Below are 23,543 nucleotides of genomic sequence, written 5' to 3'. Positions count from 1 at the left end.
GTTTTATCTTAGTTACCTAATCATGTTTTACCTTGATTGTCATTTGGTATTTTTCAATCACGTTTTACCTTGATTGTCATTTGATGTTGCCCAATCACGTTTTACCTTGATTGTCATTTGATGTTTTCCAATCATGTTTTACCTTGATATTCATTTGATGTAGCCACATTCATGTAGGCCTCAGATATTCTCTTCTCGAAGTTCAATCATGTTTTATCTTGAAAGTTTCTGTCGACTGTTTCTTTCTTTTGTGAAGTCCGATTCTATTCCTAGATGACGTAGACCTTTTCCCCCAGTGGAATCCTTTCTTATCTCCCCAGTGGTGTTATACTCCTCTCTATTCTATAATCATACTTGATGCATCCATTAGCATCGCATTATACCTTAGGTTCAAAAATTGTGTGTTTTATATTTAAGTCTCTTCAATTACGTCGAGCTGAGGATTTTAACCCTCACATCTCCGGATAGAAGAAACTTAAATAGGGGCATCTGTCATACCCTAATTTTTGACCCTAAGATCATACATCATTTGCATTTCAATCATCAATCAAGAGCACCGTTGTGGAGTTTTATCTTTGATACTGTGATTATCTCTGAGGGGAATTATCGAGCATCTATAGCCTTTAATTTGTTTTATACTAACCAAAATCCAAAAATATGTATTTTGTCTCTTTTGTTTATATTTTACAGGTAAAAGATCGGGCAGAAATCAAAACAGTGCAAGAAAACAGATTTTTGAAGATTTTGAAGGATAGAAAAACACTTAGAAAGGGGGGGGGGTTTGAATAAGTGTAGTCTAAAATCTTGAACGATAAAAACAATATGCACAGTTATTTTTATCCTGGTTCGTTGTTAACTAAACTACTCCAGTCCACCCCCACGGAGTGATTTACCTCACCTGAGGATTTAATCCACTAATCGCAACAGATTACAATGGTTTTCCACTTAGTCCGCGACTAAGTCTTCTAGAGTATCCTGATCACAACCTGATCACTCCAGGAACAAATGCTTAGACACAAGCTAAGACTTTCTTAGAGTATCCTGACCACCACGTGATCACTCTAATTACAACTGCTTAGACACAAGCTAAGACTTCCTAGAGTATCCTGATCAACACTTGATCACTCTAGTTACTTACAAATTAATGTAATCAATTCTAAGAGTATTACAAATGCTTCTGAAAAGCTATAATCACAACAATGATATTTCTCTTAACGTTTAAGCTTAATCTCACTAATATATTACAACAGCAATGTAGTGAGCTTTGATGAAGATGAAGTTTCTGAGCTTTGAATTTGAACAGCGTTTCAGCAAGTCTTTCAGAATAATTTCGTTCAGAATTGGTTCTTTCAAAAACGTCAACCTTGCTTCTCATCAGAACTTCATATTTATAGGCGTTTGAGAAGATGACCGTTGAGAGCATTTAATGCTTTGCGTGTTCCGTACAGCATTGCATTTAATGTTTCACGCTTTTGTCAACTACCTCGAGCCTTGTTCACGCTGTGTCTACTGACGTTGTCTTTAATAGCTTCCAACGTTCCTTTTGTCAGTCAGCGTAGCCTGCCACTTGTACTTTCTTCTGATCTGATGTTTGTGAATAAAATATTTGAATATCATCAGAGTCAAACAGCTTGGTGCATAGCATCTTCTTGTCTTCTGACCTTGAAGTGCTTCTGAGCGTGATACCATGAGAACTTCAGTGCTTCTGCTTCTGATCTCAAGTTCTTCTGATGCTTTCATAGACCCATGTTCTGATTCTGCCTTGACCATCTTCTGATGTCTTGCCAGACCATATTCTGATGTTGCATGCTAAACCTTCTGAGACAAAGCTTCTGAGCGCTGATTTGTGCATACTCTTTATATATTTCCTGAAAGGGAATTTGCAATGTATTAGAGTACCACATTATCTCACACAAAATTCATATCCTTGTTATCATCAAAACTAAGAATATTGATCAGAACAAATCTTGTTCTAACAGATTTCACTATGGAAATCGATTTACCCATGAGGGAAATCGATTTCCCTGGGGCGAAATTCAAAAAATATAAGGAGGGAAGCATGACATCATTTTGGCACCAATTTTCTTTGATCATTTTTGTCATTTTACTAATTTTCCACCTCACCAAAATTAATTCCCTTCATTAAACCTTTTTTAACCCCATTTTACCATTTTTACCATTTATATACCATTTAAACACCAATTAAACACAAGCTAATTACAAAATGCAAAAAGACCAAATTGCCACTACTCTTGATCCCATCCTATAAATAGAGGTCTCTACTCCCTCATTTCTCAAGCTTTGATAGCCAAAAAAGTTCTTGCAAATTCATTTCTCAAGCTTTTGATAGCCAAAAAAGTTCTTGCAAATTCATTTCTCAAGCTTTGAGAGCCAAAAAACCCCTTGCAATTTCTCTCCTCATCCTTACCAAATTCACCAAAGCTCTTTTTCTTTCATAAAGTTTGTGAGTCACATCTTGAACCTCACAAACTTTGAGCTAAACCACCATCCATTTCACTCTTTTTTCTTCAATTGTTGAGAGATCAAGATTTGTGTTGATGATTCTTGAAGTAGATCTAAGTTTTGTTCAAGATTTGGTAATTTTCTTCATCTTTATCCATCCATCATAATGTGATTCTTTTGTGCTTGTGTGTGATGCATCTTTGATGCTATATTGGTCCTATTTGATGGTGAATTGATGGAAAATTCGTGTTCCAATTGATGTGTGATCATAAGGTGTTTGTATGTTTGCTTAAGTCAAGTTTTATGCCTCCTAATGCTGATTTTTTGAATGCTGCGTGCAGGAAATCGATTTCCCTCTGTAGGAAATCGATTTCCACCTTATTTTTTTTCAAAATTTGAACTCTGCACTCAGGAAATCGATTTCCTACAGAGGTAAATCGATTTCCTGCTGGCAGAATGTGGTTTTTTGCCTTTTTTATGCTTGTTTAGGCTTCCTACTTCCTCCACTTCATTAATATCATTGGATCTAGGATGTTGATAGGTTTGAAAGGACCAAATCCATAATATTAGATGAATGATATTAATGATAGTGTGAGTTGATTTTACTTTATGCATTTTATCTTCTTCTTCTCCTTTTTTTCTTTTGATCGATGAAAGTCTTAATACTTTGAGAATTCTTATGGATTCTTAGTAAAGACTAGATCGTTACCTATTTTCTTTTCGTGCGGTATCGCTTTCGGAGAATGATCTACATATCATGTCTCTCACATGCATTAGCACATAAAGTTTTGACCGGCCTCGTTGTAGGGTGATTTCTACATAAATCACTTGGCGATCTGCTTAACATAGCGCAATATTTCGTGTCCCGAATAAAAAGATCAAACATGGAAGAGAATTGTATGCGGTTGATTTAAGACTTATGGAAATTGATCGTGTAGTCGCTATGATTTTATCAAGCTTCTGATAAAGTTCCATTATCCTTCACTCACCATCGATCTTTATTACTAACTTTGATAACATACTTGACAAGTTTCAAGATGGTTATCTTTAACATCTAACAATTGACTTTAATTTCCGCAATTTATTATACCGCTCTTTATATTTCTCGCTTTACCGCTTTATTTTATCATTTCATCATATTTACATTCCGCTATTTTTTTCTTTGTCCATTTGGACGTTTATATTTCCGCTATTTTTTCTTTGTCCATTTGGACACTATGTTTATGTTTCCGCTATTTTTCTGTTGTCCACTTGGACCATACTTTACTTTTATGCTAAAACACTAATAAATAACGAAAAATCTAAAAAACACATAAGGCTCTCTTTTGGACTATTGGTTACTATCCCTAGCATTTTGGAGATTCGGACTTATGGACTTAGTGCCTCTGGACCCTTATTCTGTTGTTACTCTGCTGTTATTCTGTCTGTCTGGCATTGGATTGTTGTCTGTTTGTATGTGTAGGTATTTCCTTGAAAGCCCTTGATGGTTAATTCCAAGGCATCGATATAAGGATTTTACCCGAAAACAGCTGTTACTCTGCCCGATTTTCGTCAGAATTTTAATGTGCTTAATGCAAAGTGGTGCTAAGATAATAAATTCATCTGGATCCCCAAGTGATAATGTTGGTTTAGTATTGATATTCCAAAGGACGGGAAATCTACCTTGACTCATAATGTCAAGTGTTGGCTTCTTCTTCGGTTAGACCGTTCTTTTCCTTAGCTTTTATTTTACGCAATAGGATAGCCTCTTCATCTCCTCCCCTTCTTCGGTTAGACCGTTCTTCTCCTTAACTTTTATTTTACGCAATAGGATTGCCCTTAGTGGCCCTTTTTCTTCAAAAGTTTAGACACTATCAATCGTCGAAACGAGTGGTTATACCCCACGATTTTGAAATTGATTGATATAATGAGACATTTTCCGCGTGAGAGAGCTAGTGGCATACTCGTTGATTTTATCCGAGTTGGAGCCCTTCTTTCATTTGCGATGCAAAGAACTCATTTGTTCTCATGCTCAAGATCAATGGCTGAGTATTTCTCTCCGACGACGATAAAGTGTTTATTCGTTTTTTAAAACGTTTTCCCCTTTTAAGCGGAACTACATTAGCTCTGACTTCTCCATTGCACCGAGGAGGTATGTAGGCACAAGGCTTAACGTCTTGCCGAGCTTATTTTTAAAATAAAACAAACCCGTTTTTTTAGCACACACACAACACAGATTTTCAAAAAGGTTCCTGTGGAGTACCACAGATATGAGGGGTGCTTAAAACCTTCCCCTTGTATAATCAACACCCGTACCTAAGATCTCTTCTTTTGTTTTTAAAACAAACTTTGGGTTTTCTTCGTTCTTTTCCCTTTTCCTTTGGAAATAATAAAGCGCGGTGGCGACTTTCACTGAAATATTGAGTCGAGTCAATATAATGGCTTCGATCTCAGATTTTCCCCGCTACAGTTACTACCACTTAGTCACTACTTCATAATGGGCCTAATAGAAATACACCCATAATACTTAATGATATTATAACTAAGCCCAATATTATTTCCACACTTAATATAAAAATAATACTTCCACTTATATTCCATTAAAATAAAATCCGATTATTTTAATATACCGACTCATTACTAAATGTCTCATATTTCCGGTCTAATTTTAATTACTTGGAGAATTCCCAAAACACTAAATATTACCTCATTAATATTTCTAATACTAAAAATATTAAAATCTCTGATTAAATATCAATCCGCTATCCCAAACTAATACCGACTAAATCGTCCCAACACGTGAAAATTTCAATAAACATCACAAATGTCTAAATTAAGCCAATAATTATTTTTTCGAGCGTTACAACTCTCCCCCAATAATTATTTTTTCGGGCGTTACAACTCTCCCCCACATTGAGTTTTTCTGCATTATTATTTCATACAAGTCCAGAAAAATTCATACCATAAGTCATAAACATTAAGCATTATACTATCATTGATAATTGCTTGTTTGGAAGGGAAGATCAATCTATAGATTGATACATATTCATATACTTTCTTACTTAAACAAATATTCAGATTTGTTGATTATTATTGACTTGCTATCCAGGATTTTTGGATGCAAGGGTTGATTGATTAAAGAGATGATTGTTCTCTTAATCATTTGGTTTTATTAAGGAGAGGGTTGTTCTCTTGATCATTTGTTAGTCAATCACAAGAGGATTGTTCTTGTGGATTGCATAGACTTTTGTAAGTTGCTTACACTAGTAAAATATCTTGTGTTTGAAAGGGGACTGAAGTACTCTCGGACTATGAGGGGAACCGGGAGATATCGCCGTGTCATTTATTTTTCTGCACTTTACATCTTTCATAACATCACCATAAACCAGAAAAATAATACCATCATCTTTAAACACCGATAAAATTTTAAAGTATCTAATTCAACCCCTCTTAGGCACAATCTGTACTTACACGAACTCCATGATCCATGCATTTTAAATGTTAAAATGATTTACCATCATGTTTCTGCACTCATAAGGAATGTTTACCCTCAATCAATTTAATGAAATCATGAACATACACCATTTCAGATTGAATTTTTCATTTTAGGGTTCTTAGTTGTTCATACATAAAATCTTGAATTACACTTAAAATAAATGCAATTAAGTACCACCATCATGTTCCTCGTTGAAAATAGAGTGAAATTGGTGTTTACATCTTTGAAATTGGTTGAGAAATGAAAGAGTTAGCAAATTCAAAAATTCAAAGCTCTAGGTTGAAGACAAATTATAACATTAAACTATAAAAATAACACTTAAATAGAAATAAAAAAATTCATCTAAAACGAAAATGAAAAAGAAACGGAGGGAGTATATTTTAAATACTTAAAAAATAATTTTCTTTGATTTTTCAAAACCTAAAGAATTTCAAATAATCATGTGAATAAAACTTAATTTCCTAAGTCTTAATTAAGTATAGATAATATTTCTTACTTCAATTATATATATATATATATATATTATAGGACTATGACCAGGATTGAGGATTACTTCCCGGTGAAGCCTCTCCTAATTAGACAAAGTTTTTCATCCCCAAAGAGGAATTATTCTCGGTGAAACCTCTTTAAAACCCTTAGATCAAATAATAGGGCACATACACCTGTAGAGCTCGGTGAAATCTCTTACCCTTTTTCTTAGATCCAAATTAGAAATACCAACATAACCTTCTCTTGTGCTATAACAAAGACCCTCGATTAGCCTCCTCTTGGGCTCACTATACAAGGACCCACAGGCTTCTTAGGAGTTTTCCCTCAGCTTCTTCTTGAGCTTTTATACAAGGACCCTCAGGCTTCCTAAAAGCATAGGACAGGATATAGTGACCTTTAGCCAACACCTGTGAGAATTCAGTTCTTAGAACACCCAATCACAATAATTCAAGTGTTCACTCAATCCCTGTATTGAGTCTTTCCCCTTCAGAGAAAGAGATATGGAAAGTCTCAACTCTCAAAATCCCATTCATCCTCAATTGAGTCAGCCTCAATCTCAGGCTTTATACAAGACATAAATATAATCACTCAACAGTCTCAAAACTCCAAAAGTTCAATTTTCAGAACTTTTTCCTCAGTGGGTCAGCCCCAATCTTGAGCTTTGTACGCTTATTTAGTTTCTGTTGAGTCCAGTGGATCTTGCTCTGATATGTAACATCGAGGTTGGGATCGATTGATCGTAAACCTTGATTACTTTTATTATTTTAAATTATTTTATGAAGAAGTTTTTAAAACACCCATGTTCCGGAACATGATTGTTTGTTATATGAAGTTATATGAAAATGAGACGTTCTTGAGATTTATTTGTTTTATTTTTGTTAAAAATACATGCAAAAATATACAATGGTTAGAAGAATATTACATAAAGCACTAAATAAACATACATGAATACCTTATAAACAAATACACATGTTCTCTTCAATACGAAACATAGATTTGTATGAAGGTTAGAAATGAGATTTTTCTAACCAGAATTTTATCTCCATCTAGATTTCTGTCACTAACCTTTTATCAAATACAGAAATGAGAAATGAAATTTTTCTAACCATGATTTTATCTTCGTCTCTAACCTTTTATCAAATCTAGAATTTAACATCTAAATAATTATATAATAATAATAATAATTAGTCTACATATAATTTAAAACCTATTTTATATAACTTTAATTTAATAATAACCAAATTTTAAATAACATGTTTTTCATTTATCCTTGCTATTATATTTAATTTTTTATTATAAAATTTAGATATTATATCTAGGCCATAGTTAAATATATGTTGCTTGATTTATAAAATATAATATCTATCATCAATCATTATTATAATACTTTTATGATATTTGTAATTTGATTTATTGTTTCTTGTTATTGAAAGATATATTGTTGAAATTTATTTTAAAATAAAATATTAAAAAGATAGTAATCATTATTATTTTTAATGAATTAAAAATAATTAAAGAGAAAATCAGCAATCTCAGCCGAAAGATGGTGATTTTTGTATAATAATCACATTTTAATCATATAATGAATGAAAAAAATCATCACTGATTGCAGAACATTTTATGAAACAAAAACATAAATAAAATTAATAGAAATAATAAAAACAAAAATAAATAAAAAAATTGAGAAGAGATCAGATGGTAGTGCATGTGGTAATCATCATTGAAGTGCAGTATTTATGGATAATCATCATCACATCTCATTCATATTCATTTTTAATGGAACAAAGTCAGAATTATAAAATCGAAAAACATGAAAAACAAAAACAGAAAATTGAAAAGATCAGATATAAAAGTCAGTCACCATGTTACACCGTTGTGGTGCAAATTAAGACTGGGGCGACAATCACTATCATCATTTCAAATCAAAGATTACGAAAACAACAATCTAAACAAAAAACAGAGGATTGAAGCATTGAATAATTTGCAGGGGAAGGGAAAACGAGTAATGTAAATTTCAGATTAAGATTTTTTTTTCGTAATGAGTGAATCAGAGATTATAAGCGGAATTAGGGTTTCTCGAGAAGAAGATGAGAAAGAAGTGTCTGAAGCTGAAACTTTATAACGCAAGATTGAGATGAGATGGGTGTAGGGTTGCGGTTTATTTTGTTGGCTGGGCCTTTGTTTATTGTGTAACACTGTTTAGCCCAATTAAGAACAACTTTTGTAATTTTGGAGATTTTATCATGCCACCTCTACCTTCATCTGACACTCCCACAATTGGAGTGTTTTTACCATTTATGTTTTTGAAAATTTGTGTTTTTTTAAAATTTTTAAAATTTTTAAACGAATTTTTGAAGAGTTTCACTAGTTTGTATCGGATTTTAGGAGGATCTATGAGTTTTTACTACCATATTTTTCAAATATACTATCGAATTTTTTTAAAAAGTGAGTTTTTTTTGGATTTGTCAAAAAAATCTCTGAATTTTTACTGGATTTTTCAAAAAATCTATGAGTTTTTACCCGATTTTTTTTTAAAAAAAAACTATGAGTTTTTATCGGATATTTTAAAATATAAGAATTTTTCAAAAAATAATGAGTTTTTACTGGATTTTTCAAAATACATTACCGAATTTTTCAAAAAACTATGACTTTTTACCAGATTTCTTGAAAAATCTGGTAAAACTAATTTCGATTTTTTTGCCTATCTGAATTATTGGTGTTTTCAAAAAATCCAAAATATTCCAAAACATACTGGATTTTAATACACTACCTGATTTTTTGATTCGTACGTGCTTTTTCAATTGCACTACCAGATTTTTCGTTCGCTCTTTTTTAGTATGGGTATTTTGAAAATATGTGGGGGTGCTAGGTCAGATTTTAGGGGTGTCAGAATAAAATCTGGTAGTTTTGATATTCTTTTATGATAAAAGAAGGGGGTTACTCTTCCCATCCTTAGGGGTGAAGCGCCACCCTTTTAAAACCTAAAACTGACTTTTCCAAATATGAAAGTATACTTCCGTAAGTGAGTCACATCTTCATTTTGTTAAAAATTAGTATGAAGATACATCTTCATAAAAAATACGAAAATATACTTCTGTAATAACCCTTAGGTAGTAAGATTTGCAAGTTTTAAGAATACACTAAATGTAATAAGTATATTAATGTAATAGATAATTTATAATAAGTATATTATCATAATAAATTTGTCATCAGTTAAATCATACACTGATGTTTTAAGATTAAAATACTATATATTAGAATCAATCCATAATCCAATATACTATCAAAATGACAAATTACAAACAATAATAGAACTACTATCAAAATAGAAGTAAAGGTGAACTATTGCATATATCTTACACCTTGTGCCTTCTCTATCTTTTGTATTGCAATGTCATCAGTGTCTCAGATAGAATGACATCTAAAGTAGCCCTCACAAGAGTGTCTTCTAGAAACTCTCCTTTCTCTATATCCACTTACGCAATATCTGCAATACAACAACATGCTCTTCCTTAGCCTATTTCTCCTCTAATATCTCTTGATGAGCTGGCCTAGGTGGATTTCCGTGAGAATCTGGTGTCATGCAAGAATGTAATACTCTAAAATACCATTAGATGTAGTCGAATATACTATGTGCTTCCTCTAGTACCAGATTGTTATATAAATCATCAAACGTCGCATTAATATTTATACAGACCATAGCCAAAGGAGCAAAAATGGAAGGATCTCTTGGAATACCCGGTTGAAACTCAGACTGGCGTATGACTGCCTCAAGAAGATGTGAATAACTTAGGTGTGACCCACAATCCAACCACCCGAAGTAGAAGGTTGGATCATCCAAGGGATGTGTCTGACAATGATCTTCGTACGCTGTGTAGTGTGTATCATTTGTTATAGTGCGGTCAAGAAACACTCTAAATGAATCGATCACTTGATTCTCTCTGAGGGGAACGAATGTGCAAGAATGTGGATATTCGTCAAAGTAGTCATCCACATATGACCATCCAGAGATACGTGAAAGTGGTGTTGGCGGATCCACGCTTGAAAATGGTACAGATGAAATACTATTAATGGCGTAGCACAAGTGTTATGAAATATTAGTAACGGTAAAGGTTCAAATATATTATTGTACATAACGTGCAACTTCTTGTCATATGTCTGGTCTTTGAAAGACAAAATTCGCCTAACTTTGAGCACAGGTAAACCAAACAAGTCACCCCTCAGTTGTACTCATGAATATGCTCGAAGTCAATGAAGTATCTAACGTAAACCATATGGACGTAATAAGCACTTTTGTCTAGAAATATGGATGTGTCAGCCAAATACACGAGGCATGATCTCAATTTACATGCTCTATGATGTAAAATCTATGCATAAATCACACCTAACGAATTGTAGGTAAGTTTTCTCCTAAATATAATGGGTTTTTTATTTTAATTTTTTTAAATAAAAGGTCTGTTTATGGCCGGATAACTCGAAGTCCATCTAGGACTAGACTCGGGTAATAATTATCGAGCACATACTATAATAGGACTTTTTTGACCCAACCCTTAAAAGCCTAGGTCCTCCAGAGTCAGTCAATTTAAGATCGAATAGTCCATTTTAACAACTCTATGCGTGCTTATCTAATTCTTGAACCCCAAAATTTTACTTTTTTTTCACCATATACTCATATACCCGCCAAATAGAAATAGTTTAAATGGATCACACACTTCTATTATAGCTTTAGTGGTACTAATTTAACAGCCTAAGTTTTTAATTTAAAAAATAATATTATTTGTTTTTAAGTTACAATATGTGACTATTCTTACCTTATTATCTTTTATGAATGAATTACTTATTTTTGTTAATGGTTAGGATATATATTTTTTCATGTTGATATGTATTTTATTAATTTAAATTAAACAAAATAAAAATTATTAGAATAAAATATATAAATTTTTGTAATGGTCAATCATCTATCTAAAATATTGATAATGAGTCAAATATTCAATAATTTCAAAATATTATTCATGACAATTTTAATTGGTTCTAGTTTTAATCAAATTGAAATTTTAATATACATAAAAAATATTATGTTTAATTTGCTTTTACCTCTAAAATTTACTTTGTAAAATGAGAAATAAGTAAGTTTTGAAAAATGTTTGTAATTTATAATTCTTATGAACTTAAATACTGATTAAAAATTATTTAAAAATACTTATTAACTTATAGTCAATGAAACACAATGACTTAAGTATTTATCAATTTAAATAATTAAAATTTTCTTTTATATGAGATAAAATATGTGTTCAACAAAATTGATAATAAATTAATTTTTTAATATTTTTATATCATAAAAACGAGTAGAGCATAATGGTAAATTACATGGAATTATTTGAGAAAAATATAAATTTTTTAAATATATATTATCATAATTTTAATTAAAATTTAATAGTTTGAACCCTTAGATTAGGTTTTTCTAAATTTAAATATTTAAAAATAGTTTAAAAAAATTTAATATTTCAAAATTAATTTCGCTCCTCTGCTAGGGTTGATGACCAAGGCGAAGCGGCGCGTCGGCCGCCCTAAATCTACGGTGGTGGCGCCTCCGAGGACAGCGGAACACACTGCAGACACAATAGTGACGCAGGCACAACCAGAATCTCTTACTGATAGCATTGATAAGACATTGGAGAAAAGGAAATCACCTACTCCTACGGTGGTTAAGTCGCCGGAGAAGGAGCAGATTCCAACTAAACCATGGGTGGAAGTCTTGCAGGGCAATCAGAATCTTAATCGAGGATTGGATGTGGAGTTTGTCGCTCCCCAATTCATCAATGGATCTGAAAAGATTATTATTGAGGAGAGTGATGTCACAGAGGAGTTGAACTACTGGGATAACGCAATCATCCTTTTTGCGTTGGGAGAAACTCTTTCTATGCATGCTGTGAAGAATTTTATGGAAAAGTCTTGGAACTTTGTATCCTTACCGGAGTTGTACTTCAACGATGCGGGATACTTCATTGTTCGATTCAAGACATCGGAGGAACAAAGCCAGGTTATGGAACAAGGCCCCTATTTCATTTATGGTAAACCGCTATTCTTGAAATATTGGTCCATTGATTTTGAGTTAACATCTGATCTGCTACGTGTTTTACCTCTTTGGATCACTCTACCGAATCTACCTCTGCATCTATGGGGGAGCAAGAGCATTTCTAAGATTACCAGCGCGGTGGGGAGACCTATTACTACTGACGAATGCACAACGAGGAAACTTAGAATATCCTATGCACGAGTGTTAGTAGAGGTGGATATTACTACACCTATCAAGGAGTCAGTTACCACCCATGGGCACAACGGTAAGGAATGGGAGCAGAAGATAGAGTATGAATGGTGACTGAAATATTGCTAGACCTGCCTGAAGATTGGTCATGATTGATCTATCAAGAAAGGAACAGGATAACAAAAACTTGTGCACAAAATATGGAAACCAGCCACAAAGCCTGCTGATGTAACACTGCAGCCTGCGAATCCTAAGGAACCGGTTAAAGCAATTAGTGAACCTCTTAAGACTACACCAGACGAGGCGTGGACTGTTGTTGGGACTAATAAAACGGATAAAGCAAAGAAGAAAATCATTTTCACACCTACAAATGAGATGCTTGTACAGAACATATTCACTCCCCTAGGAATTGGAACTATCTTGGTGGGGGAAAGTAGTACTATCAAATGATCTCAACATGGAATTTCAGGGGCATTAATAAAGAAGTACGGCATCGAGAAGTTAGCTCCTACTTCTCTACTTTTAAGGTACCTATCATTGCCCTACTTGAGACTAGAGTTAAGAAAGATAATGTTAGCACAATTAGAAGGAAATTTGGTAATTACTGGTCCTATTTAGACAACTATTCCCACCATCATAATGGAAGGATTTGGTTGATGTGGAAGGACCAGGAAATAAGAGTCAATTTGTTACAGTGTGAAGAACAATACCTTCATGTTGAGGTTAAGAATTTAGACAATAAAGTCCCCTATCTTGCCACCATTATGTATGCCCTTAGCCAACCTGATAGAAGGAAATTACTGTGGAGTCAAATAGACCATTTGGGTAGTAACATCACTCTCCCTTGGATTGTGATAGGCGATTTTAATAATGTCCTTACTAGCCAAGATATGATTGGAGGAAATCGTGTACATACCACTGAATATACTGACCTGGCTGAGATGATGCATAAACAAGGTCTGTTTGAAGCACCAACTAGAGGCTGCTACTATACTTGGTCAAATAAGCATACTGCTGATCCCATATATTCGCGTATTGACAGACTTCTAGGTAATTCCCAATGGTTCCAGGATTATTCAGATGTGATTGTGGAAGTGCTCCCTCCTAGTATCTCTGATCACTCCCCAATCAGAGTTAGCTACCTGGTGACTCCTCGTAGGAGGAAAAGCATGTTTAAATTTCTGAATTGTGTTACCAAAAAGGATGGATATCTTGACATTGTCAAAGATAGCTGGAATCAAAGAACCCACGGTTATGCCATGCAGAGGCTTTGGTACAAAATGAAACGACTGCAACAGCCACTGAAAACGCTTCAAAAGAGTTTCAATCATATCCAAATTCAGATCCTCAAAGCTAGAACTGACCTCATAGATGCACAACACAAATTTGGAATTAACTTGTTCGATGAAGATGCTGTTGTGCAGGTGAAAAATCTAACAGCTACAGTCTTGGAACTATCTCAGTTGGAGGAGCATATATTGATGCAAAGGTCTAAGGTGGAATGGCTGCGGCAAGGGGATGGTAACAACAAGTTCTTCTATTCCACCATCAAAGAGAAGAATAAACAGAAAGCTATGCATACCCTCACTTCATCTACTGGAGAAATCCTTAGTTCTAAGGAGGACATCACTAATGAAGTTTTAGAATTTTATACATCTCTGGTGGGTACTGCCTCTGAAACTTTGGCTGGAATTAACTTACCTTGTATTTTGAAGGGCCCTGTTCCTTGGTTTAGATGGATTCAATTCCTACTTCTTCAAGAGCTCTTGGCATATTGTGAAGCATGATGTCATAGCAGCTATACAGGAATTCTTCATGACCAACCATATGCACAAGCCTCTCAACTGTTCCTTGATTACCTTAATACCAAAATTTGACCATGCTCAAACAATCAAGGATTGGCGCCCTATTGCCTGCTGCAGCACTTTTTATAAGATCTTGTCGAAAATCCTGACTAAGAGGCTTGGGAGGGTCATTAATACTATTGTTAGTGAGAACCAATCAGCTTTCATCCCGGGTAGAATTATCCACGACAATATTATGTTAGCCCAGGAGCTTGTAAGAGGCTATGGTAGAAAATATGTGTCTCCTCGCTGTATGATCCAAATGGACATACATAAAGCGTACGACACTGTTGAATGGAAGGCTCTTGAACAGATCATGTATGCCCTTGGGATACCCCACAAATTTGTCACATGGATTATGGCGTGTGTGTCCACGGTTTCCTACAAATTCTCTATCAATGGTGAGCCTAGTGTGAGCATCAAAGCTAAGAGAGGCCTGAGGCAAGGGGACCCCATCTCCCCCTTGCTTTTTGTCCTAATCATGAAATATATGCACAGAGTTCTGCAGGGGTTGAAGGATGAGCCTGACTTCAGATTCCACCCAAAATGTGCAAAAATGTCAATTTTGAATGTTTGTTTTGCTGATGATATCTTGTTGTTTTCCAGGGCTGACACCAAGTCTATTAGACTGATCATGGGAAAAGTCAGAGAATTCTCTCAAGCCACAGGTTTACATATGGGTGCTGTTAAGAGTAAAATATACTTTGGAGGAGTGGACATTACATGCCAAGAGCAGATGCAACAAGAAACCGGTTTTCAAATGGGAACTATGCCTTTCAAGTACCTAGGTGTACCACTTGACAACAAGAAGCTCACTGTCCTTAACTGCCAGCCTTTAATTGAGAAAATGCTCTGCAAGTTCAAACATTGGAGCACCAGACTACTATCCTATGCTGGTAGACTTCAATTGATTAAGAGTGTAATAACATCTATTGCTAGCTAGTGGTTACAGATCTTCCCTCTACCAAAGAAGATCTTAAAACATGTTGAGAATTTATGCCGTAGCTTCCTATGGACAGGACAAGATAGCATCAGCAATAGAGCTCCCATTTCATGGGATCATATATGTGACCCTGTTGCTGCAGGGGGCCTGAATATCACTGAATTAGGTACTTGGAACCGGGCCTCGATAGGAAAAATGCTTTGGAACTTACACACCAAGAAGGATAGGATGTGGATAAGTTGGGTTCATCATTACTATATGAAACATGAAGATGTTATGACTTTTATACCTAAACCGAATGCCTCATGGATTATCAAGGCGATGTTCAAACACAGGGACAGTTTATGTAACTCTGTTGCTTGGCAAAATTTTGCAGGTACTGGCAATTACAAGACGCGTGTGATGTATCTTGAATTACGAGGTGTCCGGATTGCTGTGCCATGGAGGAATCTTATCCGCGGGAATTTGGATAGCCCTCGTGCTGTTTTTATACTCTGGATGTCTTGCCAAAGTCGCCTACACACGAAGGATCGTCTCCAGAAGTTTGGAATTAGCACTGATGGTGAGTGTCTTTTCTGTGGAAAACCGGAGACATGTGAGCATCTGTTCTTTATGTGTGACACTACCAGAATTCTGTGGCAACAAGTCTTAGCATGGATGCATTTGAATCACTTTCCGCAAGGATGGCATAATGAGATGAGATGGATCATGGAGCATACGAAAGGGAATAGCAATCCTGCCAAACTTCTCAAGATGTGTCTTGCAGAAGTTGTTTATCATATTTGGATTAAGAGAAATAGAATAGTGTTTAAGGCCCCTAATGAGGAGCCCTTGCTTGTTCAGGATATCTTGGATAGAATAAAAGGGAGGGTGAATCACCACAGCAAGTTCAGATTGTTTGTGGATGCTCTTAGTTAGCCCTAGGTTTGTAATCTAGGCTTAGTCTGTTTGATGCTTGGATCCTTTTGGATCAGCTTTGTACCTCAACTATTTTTTTGGAATATATATATATATCCTATTTGCTCAAAAAAAAATTTGAAAATTGATCTAAATTAAACCACATAAATAAATCGGATTCAATTAATTTCTCTTAATCAATCAATGAAAACTAAATTAAGTTCAAATAAATTTTTATCTCAAAATTGATTCAAATTGCACCATATCATCTCTAATAAATGATATGAAAATGAAGGTACATAATTTAGAAAGAAAATTGGGAAAATGAGTTGGCTTGCATGCAAAATTAATCATTCAATTATTCAATATTCAATTATTCAATATATGATCTTAATCATTCTTAACTCATTACACATGGCCTTCACCATCCTTATTTTTCCTTACACATGACCTTCACCATCCTAATTTCCGTACACATGGAATTATTCCCACTAATTTCATCATGCATGCATTGATTTGACCTCTACTAAATTACAAATATCAACAACTAATAAAAGTGTCATGGTAGTTGGTAACAATTGTCACCAATAATGACAAGTGTGTAACTATATTTAAGACAAATTTTATTAATTCTGAACAAATTTATTGCAGTTAAAACAAATGTAATTTATTATGTCAAATGTCATTTAATTATGACAAATTAAATTCACTAAACAATGACTTAATTCTTCTATATCTTAGTTTCTTCTGTTAATCCTCTTAGGCGCATATGTTATACAACGAATTAAGGCTTGAAAATATGAGATTATGAAGCAACTTAATTCATACTTAACTTTGTTTGTACTTCCAACCATGTGATAATAAATATCATCCTTGTGCTTGTCCACCATATATACCTTGTACATTTAACCATAAATATAAATAAATCAATTATTCATAATCTTATCACAAACTCATCATTCCAATGTTTCATAAAAAAATTCACATCTTTCTATTTTCAGCCACATTCATCATCACCATCTTCTTTGAAGCTTCCAATGCTGCATCTATCAATGTGGTTAGCTATGGAGCAAAACCTGATGGCAAACAAGACTCAACCAAGCATTTTCTAAGTGCATGGAATTCAGCATGCAAATCAAATCAAGCATCCACAATATATGTTCCTCAAGGAAGTTTCTTGCTGAAACAAGTCACATTTTGGGGCCCTTGCATGAACAAGATTGATTTTAAAATTGATGGTACTATAGTTGCACCTTCAAATTATGTGTCACTAGGTAGTTCAGGATACTGGATCTTGTTTATGAAGGTTAATAGGGTTTCTATTTATGGTGGAACTATTGATGGAAAGGGTGATGACTATTGGCATTGTAGAAAAGCTGGAAAGAGTTGTCCTCCTGGTGCAAGGGTATGTCTATATGTTTTAAGTACATTAAATTTTATTTTTTATTTTTTTATTTTGAAAACTCGGTATCTGGCTCGGCGCAATACATTAAATTATTAACACCTAGCGGAGTTTTAATCTGAGATTTTGAGAAAAACACACTCTCAAGACTCAGACTCAGGTCTTCACTAACGCGGTTTCATTATTTTGCAGTCTATATCATTTAGTTGGTCCAAGAATGTGCTGGTGAGTGGATTGACATCATTAAACAGCAAGTCAATACACATAGCAGTGGACCATTGTAAAAATGTTGTGATAAAAGATGTGAATATAAGGGCTCCTAGTAGAAGCCCAAACACAGATGGAATAAATGTGCAATTTTCAACTCTAGTTACTATCAGCCATGCTACCATAATGACTGGTGATGATTGCATATCCATAAATCAAGGTTCAACTCATGTGTGGATCGAGCGCATCGCTTGTGGCCCTGGTCACGGCATTAGGTAATTAAGTTGATACCGTCACTTTTATATAGATCAGATACATTGATTATTCAACGAATCTGAAGAAGTCATATAAATGCAGTATTGGAAGTTTGGGAAGCTATTCAAATGAAGCTGGAGTTGAGAATGTAACAGTGACAGATTCAGTGTTTACCAAAACAGACAATGGTGTTAGGATAAAATCATGGGCAAAACCAAGCAATGGATATGCAAGAGACATTGAGTTTAGGAACCTCATCATGCAAAATGTTTACAATCCAATCATTATTGATCAAAGATATTGCTCCAACAGGGAATGTCCTCACCAGGTTAATTACTTTCTCTATATATTATCAATACCAATTGATTACTACAATTGTCTTAGATGTTAGGATGATTGAATAATTTTTTATTGGTTAATTAGAAGAAGCAATTTTAGCCTATATGGATCCAACATGTTAAAGAAACTGAATGATGTTTCTAATTACCTCAATACATTTCCATTGATCTTGGAAGCAATTCTTCTTGTTGCAGACATGTGAATCTCTATTGGCCTCTCTCCATATATTTGGATATTAAACACACGGAGTAAGCTAGATCTTGATCAGGTCTAGGGGAAATTAGGCACATCAAGCACTTTATCATCGGCTTATAGTTATTAGTTGTTGAACATGTGACTTCATACATAAGAGGGAGTGAATTGTGGAGGTTTTAAAAACGATAGTTTAAAATAAAATTATTTTTTAAATTAGAGTTTGAAAACATTTTATCAAAAATGTTTTAATGTACGGCGGAAAAATAGAGTAAAGAAATTAAGTAGAAAGTAAAAGAGATCAGGAAAGAGAAAATGGCACCAAAATTTTTATAGAGATTTGATTTTAAAGATGTGATCTAATGCTCTCCCTAAGAACTGATCTTGAAAGTGTCCAAGGAACTCTCTTATACAAGGAAATGAAGTTTCAAGCTAACTTCTAACCAAACAATGAAGTGAAGAATGAAGTGGTTAGTCTTCACGACAAACAACGAACAGAGCTTCGAGCAGTTAGTCTCTGAGCCAAACTGAAATTGTGCACAGGCTGATCTCGAATCAAGATGAATTTTTGAGTTGGCTATCCTCCGAACCGATCGGAGGTTTTACACAAGTTGACCACGAAGCAACCCGAGATTTTTATCAAAATGATCTCAAACCTACTGAGCTTTTAATCACGATGAACTTAGAAATCGAGTGAGATTTTGTACCAGGCTGATCTCGAACCAATAGATCTTTTGACCTGGATGAACTCGAGAACTTTTGTGAAGATTTTTCTCTAGTTATTCTTTAGAGGAGATTCTCTTTTCACATCTCCCAATGATCGTTTATAATCACGACAATAGATTCTTGTACGTGATTGTTTTTATTTTTATTCAAAAATATTTCCTGTTATTGAATATAACTTTATTTGTTGTGTAAACTATATTTCAAAGCAGAGTTCTGGAGTGAAAATAAGTGGAGTATCCTATGAACACATAAAAGGAACTTCAGCAAGTCCAGTAGCTATCAAATTTGATTGCAGTCAAAGCAACCCATGCCAGGGTCTCAAACTTCATGATATAAAGCTCATTTATCTAAGAGGATCTCCAAAATCATCTTGTAAAAATGTTGGTGGAAGCAGCACTGGAGTGGTCATTCCAAAGAGTTGCCTTTGAATAATTTTTTTGAAAAATACACACACAAAAAGTGTTGAATATAAATTTAAATTAAAGATGAACATTGTTAAAAGTTACTTTTCATTATTGTGAATATCATAACTATTGTTCTTTATATAAAACTTGTAATGTTGGGTTAGGTCCTCTTCAAAAAAATTATATAATTCATCAATATTGGATTTATTGGATTTTTGTATATATTATTTTTATTGATTGAAATTTATCTTGTGTTGTATAAGAATAAGTTGTCTTTTATCTGTTGAGGAATGAGAAGTTGTGTGATATAACAAAATATTTAAGGTAACTTCCCACCTTTGGTGTCGTCTCAATTTTTCTTCAAACAAGATAAAAATTATTCTTAAGCTTAGTTCACTTATAAATGCTCGAATAAAACTTAATGTTCTTGACACCTATTTATTTGAAATTTTTTTATCATTGAGAAACTGTAAAATTGAAATTTTGTTTTAAGGGTATAGATGTTGGATCAGATGTCTAAACCAATGTGTTCAACATCTTAAATCAGGATATGACATATAGTAGAAAACAAAATGATCAATCATAAAGCAATAAAGAACACTAAAAAATTGATAATTGTTATAGTATTTCATAGAAAATTGATAATTGTTATAGTATTTCATTAGCAGTTTTATTTATTTTGTCATTTTCTTTATTTTGTCAATTAAGTGAGTTGTCACAAGTTTCTAGTAGTGGTGACATGTGAGTGGTAGATTTTATGGACCAATGATTGGTTGGATTGTAACCAATGGTCTCTGTATATCCGTTGAATGAATGAAAAGAAAATAAGCATTATCAATCAACTATACTTCTCTCTCCAATACGTGTTTTTCTACAATTTCTATTATCATCGGGTTACATTCTTCCTATTGTGACCTCTGGTTCTAGAAGTGGGTGTTATCGATTATCCCTAATATCCAAAGATTGGTATCAGTTTGGTGTTCCATGGCTACTCCTTCGCAATCTCTTCAAGATCTAGAACAGTGCCTTGAAGAGCGTCTCGCACAGATGCAGCTTCAACGAACTGCAGATATGGATGAGATTCGTTCCTTGTTATGTGCTCAAGTCGCTCAAGGTTCTCCGGCGTCAAATGGTCAGAGAGGACCTGTCAACAATCGTAACAATAACACAAACCTATATGCCACTCGCATCTCCAAAGTCGAGTTCCCTCGTTTTGATGGTAAAAACGTGCGTGATTGGCTCTACAAACGTGATCATTTTTTCTGTTGGATGAAATCTTGATGACATCAATGGTGCGTGTAGCTTCGATTCACCTTGATGGGTTAGCGTTGCAGTGGCATCTCAACTATATATGTCAGAAGTTCGATATCTATCCACCATGGCCACAATACACCACAGACGTCACAACTCGTTTCAGCGACGTTTATGAGGACCCATTATCTTCGTTGTTGAAGGTAAACCACAATGGCAAGGTTTAAGAATATATTGACCAATTTGAGCTTGCCCTCACCCTGGTTAATTTGATTCCTGGACATTCGCTTAGTATTTTCTTGGCTGGTTTGAATTATCATACCCAGATGCATGTTCGAATGTTTAAACCTACCACCATTGCTCATGCTGTGAATTTGGCAAAACTACACGAAGCTTCTCTTCCGCCGCCACCAAAGCCTAACCCTCGCTTTCCACCTTTCACAAAAAACCCTAGTATCTTGAACAAACTAACCATATCACCATCCCTATCTCCTTCTACTACTCCTATAGGATTTCCCAATACCAATCCACGCATAAATTTTACACGATCAACTCATACGTACTCTGCTCTTGAAATGGTTGAACGCATAGCTAAGGTCCCCTGTATGTTCTGTGATGAGATATTTACACCTGGTCACCAACTCAAACATAAGAGATCTCAGATGATGGTCCTTGAGATTGATGAGGATGAATCACCCGAAGAGGAATTTGTTGATGATACACAAGTTGTAGAATCTAAACAACCTTTTGATAATCCTCAACTTTCCTTACAAGCTCTGACTAGTATTACCAACTATCAAACTATGCGGGTGACAGGAGTACATGATAAGAAATTGATGCACATTCTCCTTGATTGTGGTAGCACGCATAATTTTTTAGATCTCGATATAGCCTAATCTTTGGGTTGTAAGCTGGAAGCTATATCTCCCTTGTCGCTCACGGGTGGAGGAGGACACAAGCTAGAAGTTGCTTTCATCTGTAGAGACTTTCAATGGAAATTATAGCAATCACAGTTCACTGTCGATGTCATTGTGTTGCCGCTAGTTTGTTGTGATTTAATTTTGGGCATTAAATGGTTGAAATCATTAGGAACAATTCTTTGGGACTTTGATAAGGTACTAATGGAATTCAACACGAATGGCCGTAAGTTTGTTTTAAAGGGAGCCAAAAATCCTAGCTTTAAAATTATCAATAACAAAACCTTAACACAAGAAATTCACAAGGGTGCTGAATTATGTTTTTTATCCACAACCACTGACTCATATTCCTTGGATGTACCCACTTGTTATACTCTGTCATCTAATCAGCAGCCAAATACTTTACCTACTTCAATTTCAGTGTAAATTGATGAATATGCTGGCATTTTCCATGAACCAACTGCATTACCTCCCATTAGACCTAGATTTGATCACAAAATCTCATTTAAGGAAGGCTTCCAACAGTTCAATCTCCGTACTTATTGGTTTTTAGTGGTACGAAAGGATTTCATTGACAAGATAGTTCATGATATGCTGGATCAAGGAATTGTACAATACATCAATAGCTTGTTTTCCTCTCCCATAATTTTGGTCTGAAAGAAAGACGGGTCTTCGCGTCTGTGTGTGGATTTTAGGTGTCTCAATGAACTAACTATTAAGGATCGACTTCTTATTCCTTTAATAAAGGATTTGATGGATGAATTACATAGTTCTACAATTTTTTTGAACAATTCATCAGAGTCACAATTCATAAATTGTAAATCACGGCTTAACTACAAGAAATCGCTCAATTATCCTCACCTTACCCCATCCTAATTATCCCATTGATTAATTAATTTATTTACACTCTCAGAAGTCACTATGGATTACATTTCACTACAAAATCGGGAAAGGAATCGCAAAATTGCAAAGACCATACACAGCAGACCAATACGCGTATGACCCTGTCTCATACGCGTATCGCCCTTGGCTCGTAGTCACCCATACGCGTATCACCAGAAGGTGACACTCTCTTCAAATTTTCCACCCAGGTCCATATGCGTATCACTCCCCGTACGCATATGACCCCCACCATACGCGTATCGTACGCGTACCACCAGAAGAGCATTTCCCTTCACGACTTCCAGCACAGACCCATACGTGTATCACTAGAACCTGCTCCCAACTTCTATTCCTAAGGGAACCATACATGTATAGCCCCCTCATACGCATATGACCAGGCGAGACTGTTAAAACCCAGTTTTCTGCACCACTACGAATTCTTCTCTAATGATTCACTTCTACACTCTCTAATTCAGTTCCAAATCAGTCCTACTTCATCTTCAGCAACCTTAACTACACTACATGATTTATCTATCAACAACAACAACATATGACACTTCTATTCTCCAGATTCAAGGAAATTTCCCAAATT

The 23,543-nt window shown here is 34.7% G+C and overlaps 2 protein-coding genes and 3 non-coding genes across 5 annotated transcripts; 2 read left to right on the top strand and 3 right to left on the bottom strand.

Moving 5' to 3' along the window:
- Nucleotides 1-7,952: 7,952 nt before the first annotated feature.
- On the bottom strand, nucleotides 7,953-8,038 carry LOC131633344 (small nucleolar RNA Z196/R39/R59 family). The gene has a single exon (XR_009293299.1). It is a non-coding gene; the product is annotated as a small nucleolar RNA Z196/R39/R59 family (small nucleolar RNA).
- A 74-nt stretch (nucleotides 8,039-8,112) lies between these two features.
- On the bottom strand, nucleotides 8,113-8,188 carry LOC131633341 (small nucleolar RNA Z195/SNORD33/SNORD32 family). Its single transcript, XR_009293297.1, has one exon. It is a non-coding gene; the product is annotated as a small nucleolar RNA Z195/SNORD33/SNORD32 family (small nucleolar RNA).
- A 76-nt stretch (nucleotides 8,189-8,264) lies between these two features.
- Nucleotides 8,265-8,347, bottom strand: LOC131633340 (small nucleolar RNA U31b). Its single transcript, XR_009293296.1, has one exon. It is a non-coding gene; the product is annotated as a small nucleolar RNA U31b (small nucleolar RNA).
- Nucleotides 8,348-13,138: 4,791 nt separating this feature from the next.
- LOC131633337 (uncharacterized) lies at nucleotides 13,139-14,479 on the top strand. The gene has a single exon (XM_058904059.1). It carries the CDS (start codon nucleotides 13,139-13,141, stop codon nucleotides 14,477-14,479), a length of 1,341 nt encoding a protein of 446 aa, XP_058760042.1.
- Nucleotides 14,480-17,320: 2,841 nt separating this feature from the next.
- Nucleotides 17,321-20,055, top strand: LOC131633336 (polygalacturonase-like). Its single transcript, XM_058904057.1, has 4 exons — nucleotides 17,321-17,781; nucleotides 17,971-18,260; nucleotides 18,343-18,568; nucleotides 19,707-20,055. The coding sequence occupies exons 1-4, from the start codon at nucleotides 17,341-17,343 to the stop codon at nucleotides 19,923-19,925; spliced, it is 1,176 nt and encodes a 391-aa protein (XP_058760040.1). The 5' UTR covers nucleotides 17,321-17,340; the 3' UTR covers nucleotides 19,926-20,055.
- The last annotated feature ends 3,488 nt before the right edge of the window (nucleotides 20,056-23,543 follow it).

The sequence above is a fragment of the Vicia villosa genome, unplaced genomic scaffold (genome assembly GCF_029867415.1).
Source record: "Vicia villosa cultivar HV-30 ecotype Madison, WI unplaced genomic scaffold, Vvil1.0 ctg.001112F_1_1_3, whole genome shotgun sequence".
Classification (NCBI taxonomy): domain Eukaryota; kingdom Viridiplantae; phylum Streptophyta; class Magnoliopsida; order Fabales; family Fabaceae; genus Vicia; species Vicia villosa.
This window is presented reverse-complemented; position numbering and strand designations above follow the sequence as displayed.

Excerpts from the sequence above, each read along its gene's own strand:
- LOC131633336 (XM_058904057.1), top strand. The coding sequence starts at position 17,341 with ATGTTTCATAAAAAAATTCACATCTTTCTATTTTCAGCCACATTCATC. Across the intron at positions 17,782-17,970 it reads GTTGTCCTCCTGGTGCAAGG|TCTATATCATTTAGTTGGTC; the intron begins GTATGTCTATAT and ends ATTATTTTGCAG. Across the intron at positions 18,569-19,706 it reads ACAGGGAATGTCCTCACCAG|AGTTCTGGAGTGAAAATAAG; the intron begins GTTAATTACTTT and ends ATTTCAAAGCAG.
- LOC131633337 (XM_058904059.1), top strand. The coding sequence starts at position 13,139 with ATGATCTCAACATGGAATTTCAGGGGCATTAATAAAGAAGTACGGCAT.